The 12,123-nt window shown below is 39.6% G+C and overlaps 1 protein-coding gene across 2 annotated transcripts; it reads left to right on the forward strand.

The window, feature by feature from the left end:
• The first annotated feature begins 1,922 nt into the window (after positions 1 to 1,922).
• On the forward strand, positions 1,923 to 10,694 carry LOC134863300 (uncharacterized). 2 transcript variants are annotated; one of them, XM_063881740.1, is made up of 3 exons: positions 1,923 to 2,097; positions 2,611 to 2,750; positions 2,884 to 10,694. In XM_063881740.1, exons 1-3 carry the CDS (start codon positions 2,092 to 2,094, stop codon positions 5,540 to 5,542), a joined length of 2,805 nt encoding a protein of 934 aa, XP_063737810.1. In that variant the 5' UTR covers positions 1,923 to 2,091; the 3' UTR covers positions 5,543 to 10,694. The 2 variants fall into 2 exon arrangements, with proteins under 2 accessions (XP_063737810.1, XP_063737811.1); XM_063881741.1 differs by having other exon boundaries at positions 1,994 to 2,097; positions 2,579 to 2,750.
• Positions 10,695 to 12,123: the final 1,429 nt, after the last annotated feature.

Genomic DNA, 12,123 nt, shown 5'->3' on the forward strand with positions numbered 1-12,123 from the left:
GGAAGTGTTACAAAGCAAGCTGTTTATAGTATGATGTGTTGACATGCTTGTTATAGCCTCTTATGCAGTTTAAGTTTCTATTTGAAGAGCCATATGTACATTTTTAGCAATTGATCTTGGGATCTTTCAGGACTAGTTTAAAGTGAGATTTCCCTTATCTTTTAGATGTATGACCAGGCATGGACTTGTTGTAAATATAGTTATTTGCAACAATTGCCTGACTACTCATATAATGTGTGTGTGTGTGTGTGTGTGTGTGTGTGTGTGTGTGTGTGTGTGTGTGTGTGTGTGTGTGTGTGTGTGTGTGTGTGTGTGTGTGTGTGTGTGTGTGTGTGTGTCAAAGGGGGATCATCTCTCCTCAGTGTGCAGTTAGTACAGTACAGTATGTGAGCTATGTCACATATCACTCTATGAGTGGTGTCACTCAAAACCACCATTGTTTAGCACACGTGTTTGGGTGTGCGTGTCAGTTTTTTTTTTCTTAAGTTATTTTAGTTTTAGTGAGGGACGGGGGGTGGACATCCACATGGGTAGAGCAGAAGGAATCAAACCCTGTATGTTGCGGTAAAATTACATAGTGTGCGCCTTTAGCATCTACATTCTAACGCAGCATCTCACTACATGTTCAAACAGTTCAGCACTAAAGTAGAAACCAGTACAATGTTAACACTTTACTGTGAGTGTATTTACAACTATGGTCAGGAAAAAGCAACATAGTGGTTGTGAATTATATTCTATTTCAGCATTAAACATTAGAAAAAGTTTGAGTTGAGTCTCTTAAATTATTTAAATGTAATGATACAGAATTTTTATTTGGTACCAAATAAGGTCAGTTGTGTGCTGAGTTATTATTATGTTATACTGTATATGTATATATGGAACGTCATAAAATGGTTCACTATGTGATGTGCGCTGCAGTAGCATTTCCATTGCACTGTGGCCAAGGAAAATGTACTACCCAGCAGTGGAGAGCGAACGTGTGACGGTAACATTAGAGCGCTTTAGAGATTAAGAGGAGTGACAAGCACATGGTGTGGAAGGGTGGAGAACTGGCTTAGTATGGAGTTGTCAACAAAGCGTAGGCCAGGGGCCGGCTCTGAGTCCTGACACTGGAGGAGCGTCCTGTGTAGAAGTAAAGCACATAGAAATGTTTGGATCACAGATTTCTGCTTCAGTGCATCTGCAATGCATGTGTGTGACTAACAATGCAGTGGTAGACTTCAGTGGTAAATCAAAGCTGACAATTTGAAGCTTTGATAATAGATTTAGTTTGTTATGCTTTGTCAACTCGGGGTTCTTGGTTTCAACCTTAAACAACAAAGTTCAAGCTCTCTGCATAATACGGATCATTTGTTAAATGACCATAGCCTCTGACCTCCCTGCATGAGATAGACAAAGCAGGAAGCTGTGGAGAGAATTAAGTAATTTTTTGGTTTTAACATGAATGACCGGCTATGTCAAGTAATTACTTTTTAAATTACTAAATTCATAATGGTGTTTTTTTAAATGGCTTCCATGAAACCAACAAAAAACAACATTGGCCATCAGATAAATAAAACAGTTGGAAACTAATGCACCAGCAATTACAATGGTTTGGTTAAGGTGAAGTAAACATATTTGCATTTTTCTTGTTCTGAGTTTGTATCTTGATGGTTTTTTGCACTAATTGCAAGTCGCTTTGAATAAAACTCTCAGCTTCATGAATTCTATTGTAATGTTATGTAATGTTCTTTGTAATGCAATTGTGATATGATTGGAAATATTGTCTCTGTGTGCTACAGTTCTGTGGTGTCCTGTTGGTTTTCTGGGGGCTGGTCTCAGTCCCCCTCCATATTGGGTCATGGAGATTGTGACGTTAGACGCCAGTACTCCTTATAGGCACCTGACCCTCCGCGTCACACTGAGCTTCCAATATGAGCGGCGTGTGATTGTTTTCCGAATGAGCCGTGTGCGTATATAGTAGACTGGGAGTATACAGCCTGCATAGAGGTTATTTTCCTCATTCAACTGAAAGCAAGAGCTGCTAGGACACTGCACACAGGGAGCTTTGCACACCACAGGATACTGGAGGTTTGTTGCTTCCCATATAACATGCAGGTAAGAAGACTTTTATTTATATCTAGTCTTTACTACTTTTGATGACTGATCTGACTGCTATGAAATATGTTGGTCTGAAATTAGTTATATATTATTTGATTATAAAAATGTATTATTATGTAAGCTATGCATATTGAAAGAATACTAAGAAGTTAAGAATGAACTGAACAAATGTAATCTCCATGTGATTAAAGGTGTTAGTAACATAAAATGAGACTTGTGAGCTTGTTCAAGAAGTTGTGGGCCAGTTATTTTCATGTGGCAGAAATAAGAACATAAGGCTTTGAGTAGGATCATACATTACCTTCCAAAGTCTTATACCTGTTTAAGCTTTGAGTGGCACACCGTGTTGCATGTGAAGTCCGAGCCTATAAAGCAGTCAGAGAAAAAACAAAGTCTCATTACACAGGAAAGACAGAATCAGAAGAGTTTATTTGAGCTTTTTTCTTTGCCATTCTTCTGTTTAATGTTGTCATTTAAGCTGCAACAACCACTGGACTCTGTGCTCTGCAGGTGGCACCCTGTGCCAAGGAAGCCAGTAGCCACGCAGCCTCGCTGTTAACGAGTCTGAATGTCCAAAGAGAACGAGCTCAGTTCTGTGATGTCGTGCTCAGACCAAAACAGGACCCGGGTGAACTCTACCCTGCACACAGGTGAGCAAAACTAACAGACAAACAAATATATCATGGCAAAAATATTACAAATACATGTGTTTTTGGTTGTTATTGTCCAGATGTTCATGATTTTATGCAGCATTACACAAATCCTTACTTTTTGCACCCCCAGGTGTATCCTGGCAGCTTCTAGTCCAGTGTTGGCTTCTATCTTGTCGTCTACTGGTGCCCTGGTGGAACTACAGGCTACATGTATGTGTGACTCCATACTGCCACTTCTTTTAGACTTCATTTATACAGGAGATTTGCCATACTCTCACAGCAAGCACCAGTATCAAAAGCTGCTCACTGCTGCCTGCTACCTGCAAATGGATGGTCTACAGGAGGCTCTAATGGCTAGGCAACAGACTGACGCAGAAGCCAGAGACAATGCAAATGTCTCCACTGGAACCTTCATTAAGTATCTGCTATTATCACTGGAGACAGAGGTTCATCCATATTCAGCCAATGTGGACACATGCAATGACATAGATCCATGTAGAAGTAGCAGTAAAAATGGTACAAACCACTTCAGCAGAACAAATACAAGCTCTTTAAGGGCTGTAAATACCTGTCATAGTATATCTGAAAGCACTGAGAGCAGTGTAAACACAGGCAACTATAGACAAGAACCTCAGGATTTGATTCAAAATATCCCTTGCACATTGGAAGTGCTTTGGGAGTCAGGAGATGATAGAGAGGTGCAAAAGGATCAGTTTCATTCAGGTCATTCAGCTGGCTCTGTGAAGACAAAGCCATGGCAGGGGAGCACAGATGGGGAGCTAGAGAGGACAGTTGAGGAAAGGAGGAGGTCGAATAAACCCTGCACTTCTGAGGTGCAAGAGGAGGAGACAAGCAGAAAGGAGAAGAAACAGGGATCGTTTTTGACATTGCCAAGTCAAGCAGAAGACACGCAAACTAACAGAAAAGAAGTCACGACTCAGATACGTCACTCTCTCCCTCTTCATTTCTCAACCTCCCATCTGAAGGACAGCGTTTCTCCCTCACAGTGCTCCTCCTCATCATCTTCCTCACCACCACCTCAGTGCTGTGGGTGTGTGCCTGTTATCTGTCACAGCAGTCGAGTAGCTATGCTCCAGCTGAAAGAAGTAGCACCAATGCCTCCTTACCATCTAGTATCCCAGGCCTCTGTCAGCTCCAGTCGGACCCCTTACTCTCGGTCAGGACGCACAGACAGTGACAACATCGTTGAGGGAATTACCAATACACATGGAAATCTTTATGGGGCACAAAATCAGGCCTATATTAACAATAAAGACCACATTGGGTCACAGAGTTGGGATTACAAGGGTATTTCAGATCAATCTGATACCCTCAAACAGGATTACAACATTAGCAATACATATAATTTAATCAGACAGGATAGTGAACAGATGAGCATTACAGATTCTACTGATCACCATGCTCATCGTGGTTCAATTAAGAATCAATACATTAAACGTCTTAGGGATGATTCACGGAATAAGGATTACAGCAATTTTGCCAGAGGGTTAAATTATAGCATCGAAGATTTCCCCTCCAAACATCAGCGAATAGATTGCCAAAATGTCTGGATGGCCAATGCAGCGGAGGAACAGTCCATCCAGTCACAAGATCTGAGGGATAAAGTCTTACTTCCTGTACAAGACTCAGACCCAGGAAGTGATTTTCTTTTTGAACATCACTGTGCCCAGGAGGAAGTGAAAGAGGAACAGAGTCAGGAAGAACGAGAGTCAGTCAACAGAGACACAGCCAGAAGGGACAAGAGATACAATGTCCGTCAGCTTGTCTCCCCGACACATCAACCATGTTTGGATGGTGTCACCGGCGATCTCTCCGGCTCTGATTGTCCCACATCTGCAGAACCTGATAATATTCCAGGCTCTGATATCAAAGAACAGCCCTTTACCTTTACAAAGCGTGCTGCACACATGTCTGACACAACGTACAGTGTTGTGGCGCCATCATACCGTGGACACCTTCAGTATCACTGCCTACCAGAGGAGGAAACACACTCAGCCCACCAATACTCTGGTCGCAAACGCTCCCACCATCCCGATCATTCATACCCGTCTAGTGATGAGGAGGAGTCAGGAACTTTTGCCAGTCAAGGCTACAGTTCTCTGAGGCAGCACTTTGCAACAGGGACTACAGACCAGATTCTACTCTTGGACATCAGTACTAAACCTGCCGAGTTTCTATTTGCTAATTCATCACGCCAAAAGGAAACATTTGGAAACGGGTTTAGGAAGAATACTAGAGATAAATTAAGTGAAGCAACATCTGTAGCAGGTGTTGACTCTAAATACTGGGTTGGAGAAACAAATGTTAAAGAAAGTAAATCTGTTGGTAAAGACCAAAGTAGGCCAAGGATTGAGGTTATACATCCATCAGCGGTTGAGAAGAGGGTTTCCACACATAAAGATGGTGATAAGAAGACCCCTGCCTTGACAATTTGCTCACCTCCTAATGTGCAAGACTCTGTGCAAGCCTCGATGTCATCAATCTTGTCTGGCTGCATACCTTCCTTCCGGTCAACCAGTATGCCAACAACTATATCTGCTCGAGTGTCAAACCCTGTTCATCACCCTTTCCAGTGCTCTATGTGTGACCGCTCCTTCAGTCAGCGTGGCTCACTGAACAGACATGTGCGGAGTCACCTTGGAGTACGGCCTTTTCCCTGCCCACGCTGCCCTATGACATTTTCCCGCCAGTACCGTGTCACAGAACACATGCGTGTTCACCAGCGCTGTGTCATCCTGAGTGACTTTCGAAGGCACCCTGCTTCTTAAATCCGAAACAAGGACAGGCCTCAAAGTGAAATGTATTTTCCTGTATGTAGCCTATATATGTGACAAATGTATGGAAGACAGTTAGATGGACAAATTAAAATAAAATTCTTAGATTAATATATGAACCCATGGATACCTTTGCCCTCGAAAGGTGATGGAAGTTAACAGGGATCGTGTGCATTGCAATAAAATTGTTCATACCAAATAATAGAAAAAGGGGAATTGAAAATGAATGAACTTTTGAATGTAATGCGCTGCATGTCAACATTCTCAACCAGCAGCTTTCTTTTCTATCAGTCTTCTGTAAATATGGAGGAGCACTTTCACCTTAGTGCAGGGCTACCCAGAGGTTTAAGATCCAGTGACCAGTGTTTACCCTATATTCATTTTATGAGCACCTTTGCTAAAATGTCACACGATCATTAATATCCTCTGCTCTCGTGTTTCGAGTGCCAGAGCTCGAAACACGAAGTAACAGAGACAGTAAACACCAGGAGAAAAAATTGCTGTCCCGTGGACTATCTTTTAGTACTCACTTAAAAAACACAGTCTGGAAAAGCAAAGGGTGTATGATTAGCTGGTTATGTTCGCTGAGCAACATCAGAATAACCTGCATCAGCACCCTTGAACATGGAACAAGAGTAGGCATCCAACGCATGACTGACATGTCTTGCATTTTCTATAACCAGCCAATTAAAGACACGCCATATGTTTGGCCCAAGAAGTCATGTGTAGACTGGTTCTTTTCAAAGTATCAGTTACATTGAGTTGATACTTGGAAATATATCAACCCTTTACAGCTTTGATACTTCTTGCATAATATATCGTCGGTTTCTCTGTGACACTACGTTTGACTGCTAGTGTTCCCGACCCATAAAAGTTCTCTTCAATGCATTACCTTTTGATGTTTGTCCGTTATTGCACATCACTATCCTAAAGTGAGATGCTAGATGGTGACCATAGCAGCTGAACAGCAATTGCTCTCAGAGAAGTAGCTTCCCTTAGCTTCAGAGCTTTACATTGCGTTTCATGTCATTGCTAGCCAGATTTACAATGCATGAGAATTGTCAGGCTAGCAAGCTGTGTGTGTGTGTGTGTGTGTGTGTGTGTGTGTGTGTGTGTGTGTGTGTGTGTGTGTGTGTGTGTGTGTGTGTGTGTGTGTGTGTGTGTGTGTGTGTGTGTGTGTGTGTGTGTGTGTGTGTGTAAATGTTATCCTCTTTTTTGATTTTGTCAATGCTAATTATTTGTGAGATTTACATTTGCCTCCATTCCATTCAGAGTTCAGAAGTGTGAGTATTCTGTATTACAGGTCGAAAAGTTACAACGTTTTGGTTATGGTCTTTCACACGTGTCTTGAATGTAAATCATACTCCCTGTTCACACTCAGTGTATGATGTCAGACATGTGTTTTGGAAAGATTGCAGTGTTGTGATAATCTAATGAAAGAACTTCATTTTCCTTGTGATTTTGCATTTTATGCATTTCCTTTTAACTTTTATGGGAGCTAAAGTGTGTGTAATACAGAAGTGATTCTTATTGGTCATATAGTCTATTAGCAAGTCTGATGAATGTGTGTTTTTACTAAATGGTGTTTGGTTTTACAAAAAAGTTACTGACACTGTCTAAGGTCGCTGCAACATAATGAACGTTTTATGTAATGGCATGTTAATTTATTCTGTATTCAAAGTGAAACTGTCAAATACTCATTTTCAGATGTGCGGACAATAATTGTTCATGCTTCTGACCCCAGTGTAAACATTCTTAAAACATATATAATCATATATGATATTTAAGTTGCTGAGAGATTTCCCTTTGTTCTGGTGAATTTAACCATCATTTAAATGAAATTAAAGTGCTTTTAGCAAACTTAAAGTGACGGTTACACAGGAAGGGTACAGACCTGTCATGATTTGAATCACACTTCCCTTCATATAACTTAATTTATGAGTGATATGTCTTACATGGTGTCCTCTGTAAGTACAGACAGTATGCTGGGGGTACTTGGGGGTTGGGGGTTGCTGCTGCTGAAACATGAGCTGACATTGTGAAAATCATCGTCAAGGACAGCCTTGTGGTTCTGTGCAGCTTCGGTCGTGTTTATGCCAAAATCTTCTGTAAAGGACGGGGAGTTACTGCATTCAACAATTAATAGAGAACAGTAGAGAACACTTTACAAGAGGTGACATGTTTATGGTTTGAGTTTTTGACATTACATTTTCATTTTCCGATGTTACCACTGCATTGTCTAAATACAAACTCTAAACTCAACACAGCTTTGTGTTACTCTCTGGTAATAATACAATTCTACAGCTGCCATAAATACTCACTTTCTATTGAGTCGTCAGTTCTGTGACGAAAATGAATAAGCATTAATGAAGAATCAAGGTTTCAATCAAGGACTTTGAAACTCTTGCTTTTATGAGTGAGAAACCTTAAATAGTGAGTCAAGAAGTCATCGATAATCTTTCTAACTCAATGACTTTTTCTTTTTTTTTCAAATATACTTTTAGAATTGCTGAAATGTTTGGATATAAAGCATATAAAGTCATGTTGGAGAAGGATGACAGCCTCTCAACCAAAAATATGTTGTTAATAATGGCATATAACTGATCCATCAAGTATCAGTTAATGATCTATAAACCATTGATAAAGACAGTAGATACATGATATATAGGAGCACGAGCAAACATTGATCATTGAACATTGATTTATATGTTTTTGAGGAACTAAAACAGCCCAGACAAACTATCTTTAACTATCTCAGACTTTTGTCCTGTGGCATAAAAGTGCAAATACAATGTGCTGACAGGCAGTTCCCAAAGTTAGTATCAGTTAATTGCCTGAGCAGTGAAAGTAAAACATCAATGTTATCATCCTGTTGAATCTGCTGGCAAATGTTCAAAAGAATGAAATATAAAGCTCACATGCTGGTGGTGGAAGTAGTGATAGATCACATAAACACCACAAGGCAATACATATACACACATGTCTGTATTGCATTGTATATAGCCAACACATTTTTTAAATGCTATTTGGGAATCCTATTGCGCTTCTTATTGCTTCTCTTTGATATTCATCCCGCTTCAGACCTTCCTCTTGTTGTTGTTATTCCACTGGTGTTTCAGCCTGTGTAGCAGTCATCACTATGATGGCCTAAAGATAGCAGAAAGAAGAGAACAGTAATGGTGGCCTACTTCTGTTCTGTTTAGGCCTATTAGATATTGCAAGACATTCTCTTAGCAAGTGGGACATGCACAGCTCTCAGCACAGGGTGTAATGTGTGTAAAAGTGCTTTTTTTTTTACCTCACTCTTTGTAGAACGCAGGGCAGACACCGCCAGACATGACATTACTATCAAAGTCACTGCCCCCACAATACTGTAGAACAGGAATATTAATTCAACGGAGAATCCCATGACCTGGACGAGCACAAGAACACAGAGCAAAAACACAACTGAATCAATGATAACCAGATTAAAATGCATTAAATCTCAATATGTTTACATGTTTATAGCAATAATAAATAGAGGCCAGTGTTCATTATCATTATAGTGCTCATTTTGATTCCTTATTAATATCATTTCAATCATGTCCATCAGACACCACAATATCTAAAATAAAATGATGACAGAAATGATAATTACCTCAAATGAATAACTTGAATATGTGTCATTGTCAGGGAGATAGATTTCGGCGTGAACTACTTCGGGCAAAATGTGCATGACGGTCCAACATGCCACCAGTATGTTCACAATACTCAGAGCCAGCGATATGGTTACCTGCATGTAGACACCAACAGATGGAGTAAAAAGAGGAATAAACAAATGTTGGCAGTATATGGACAACCTGAAGAAAGTCACTGACAGCAATTACTATTAATCGTTCAAAATGACTACTAGGCCTATGTCGATATGATTTGTCTGTTATATTTCTTATAAGCAGGTTTCTCTTAGTCCTCTAAATAAAAAGTGATTATAAAACGTGTAAGTATTGTTACTTACTGTTTTCTTGGTTGGACTGTGCTCTGTCACCATATACAGAATCCCACATATGATGAACTACAAGAAAGAGGAAAAAAAACACATTTTATTATTCATCCCTTTAAGGATTTGCATTAGATTTTAATTAGAAAAGCAAACACAAAGCTTTTTGTCAAGGCTTGACTATTGAAGTGAATTGAAATTACCCTCAGCCGTGATCAATTATTTTACAAATTTCAATTATTGCTGGTTTTACTAGTTTGCCTGTTAAGTAAAAGATCCATAAACCACTACGATTCACTGATTTGATCTCTTATCTTGCTACCAACCAGGCTTCCCAGTATGAAGCCAGGCGGGATGGTCGTCCATAGGTAATGACTAGAGTCATTTGGTCTGATCGTGATGGAAACGATGACAAAGGACAAACCCAAAACCAGCACCATGATCTGAGAGAAAAACAAGAACAACTTCAGACATGACCTCTTGACCCCTGTTTTAGCCTCAGTAGTGACCCTCACATGTTAGTCCCTTGGAAAGTACTATAGTATTCCCTTTTTTGAGCACAGTGTGTGTGTGTGTGCGTGTGTGTGTGTGTGTGTGTGTGTGTGTGTGTGTGTGTGTGTGTGTGTGTGTGTGTGTGTGTGTGTGTGTGTGTGTGTGTGTGTGTGTGTGTGTGTGTGTCTCACCCCAACAGCCTTTGGTTGCCCCTTGATGAAGCGGTGTAAAGGTTTGCTGCCCCCCACTGTGGTGCCTTGGAGACCTGCATTAGTTCCTCCTGGTTCGCTCGTAAGGAAAAGCTCTGCAGACATCTTATGGACCAACTGTCAGAACAGAGAACAAGTGAAAATCTGAACAGATATCAATTATGATGGACACCTTTATTCTGGTAAATACAGATGTGCGTTACAAAGCCTCAGTTTATCCTTTTTTGTCAAGATGTTGAATCCCAAAATGTAGATGCAATAAATCCAAGAATTTGCTAAGGAAAAGTAGCCTTATCGCCTTCAATAAATAGCTGAAATGAATGTTTCTTTGACAAGATATTGACACATTATTATTTTTATTTATCATATCAACCAGCAAACCCAGCTCTCTGGATCAATGAGGACGTTATTGCATCTGTTTCATTCACATTTTAAATATATTTATAGCAGCCTTTTTAGGTTGAAATTATTTCTTGTGTCTTCTTTCCACAAAAAAATCAAGAGACCTAGATTTTTTGTGCAGGACACCTACTCTTCAATGTCAACATCACAAATGTTCTCACACATGGTATTAATTAAACGTGTAACAATGGCCTCTATGAAGCTCTGACAGCGCAACATCACATGGGATATGTATATCATGTTCAACTTTAAAATGGACTAAATAATTAAAGTGAACTCTCCAGAACAAGAAAAAAGTACCCAAAAAATATAATAAGAGTAGTTTCTTTGAAAACACCTACTGAGTTTAGGATGTAACAGCAAAACAAGTCTGTAATGTTTGGGATTAAATGATCTGCCAGCGTAAACATGTCGGAAATCCTGATGTTAATGACAAGCAATCATTCACTGAATGAGTACCCTGCCACACATTTGTCCTTATGGAAAACATTGCCCCTGAAGTTGCAGAGATCAAAAAGAATGAGATAAAAATAAGACGATGTGAATTTGAATCAACTAACAGTAGACAAGAGTTTCATTTAACTGTGAAGTTTCAAATCCCATTAAAACTGTTAGAAATCAAAATGTATTTTATAGAACAAAAGTAGAGTCAGACCTTGTGTCGTCCTTTGGTCGGTTATGCAGCTCAGCGCTGGCTCTTGTAAAGATTCACATCATGTTCACATCTGGATCAGCGTAAAGGGGGATTGGCGGACGATCAGTTCATTTTGAACACAATCATTCCTCTGTCAGAGAGGTTTGTTTTGGCTCAGGATTAAGAGGGTTCAGTTGGTTCAGTATTATTGTACACCATTTTATTTCTTTTATCATAAGATTAACTTTCCTAACTGACATGATTGAAAAATAAAAAGCACTAATCACTTTGCTGATTGGTTATTTTAGTTAAGTTCAGTTCAGTTAAAACAAATGTAAACAATGATTATGTTGTCCCTTCCCTTTTTCTAAACTAAGCTATTTCATAATAAAGGCAGATATGTATCTTCTGAGCAGATCACAAGACTAAGTGATATTTCCCAGAGCCGAAAAACATCTTTGTCTCTGGCCCAAAGACCTTAGAGTGAGACAAATACATGAGTATGTAGTTGAGTGAACTTTTCCTCTTTTTATGAGTCTATCCACATATGGAAATTGGACACCTTGAGAAGTGTTTAGATTATTAAGTACGTCACAAAATTCCGACAAAAACAAAAGTAAACTTTGTGCATCTGTGTTTACCTTGCACTACAATATTGTTGTTGAGTAAGGTTAACACACATTCATTCTTCATTTTATTTGTTGGGAGAGAAGTCTCTGTCCATTATTTTATGTCAATTTAGTCTTTTACACAAAAACTCAATGTATCTGTATTGTTAGTAGTTAACTGTTATTGGAGGCATTGTGACATTCAGTTTCCTACAGTAAACGTTACTACAAAACCTGGTTTATGGGTTTGTGGG

The sequence above is a fragment of the Eleginops maclovinus genome, chromosome 4 (assembly GCF_036324505.1).
Source record: "Eleginops maclovinus isolate JMC-PN-2008 ecotype Puerto Natales chromosome 4, JC_Emac_rtc_rv5, whole genome shotgun sequence".
Taxonomy (NCBI): domain Eukaryota; kingdom Metazoa; phylum Chordata; class Actinopteri; order Perciformes; family Eleginopidae; genus Eleginops; species Eleginops maclovinus.

Coding starts and splice junctions, on each gene's coding strand:
- LOC134863300 (XM_063881740.1), top strand. Junction 2,751..2,883: donor GAACTCTACCCTGCACACAG/GTGAGCAAAACT, acceptor TTGCACCCCCAG/GTGTATCCTGGCAGCTTCTA.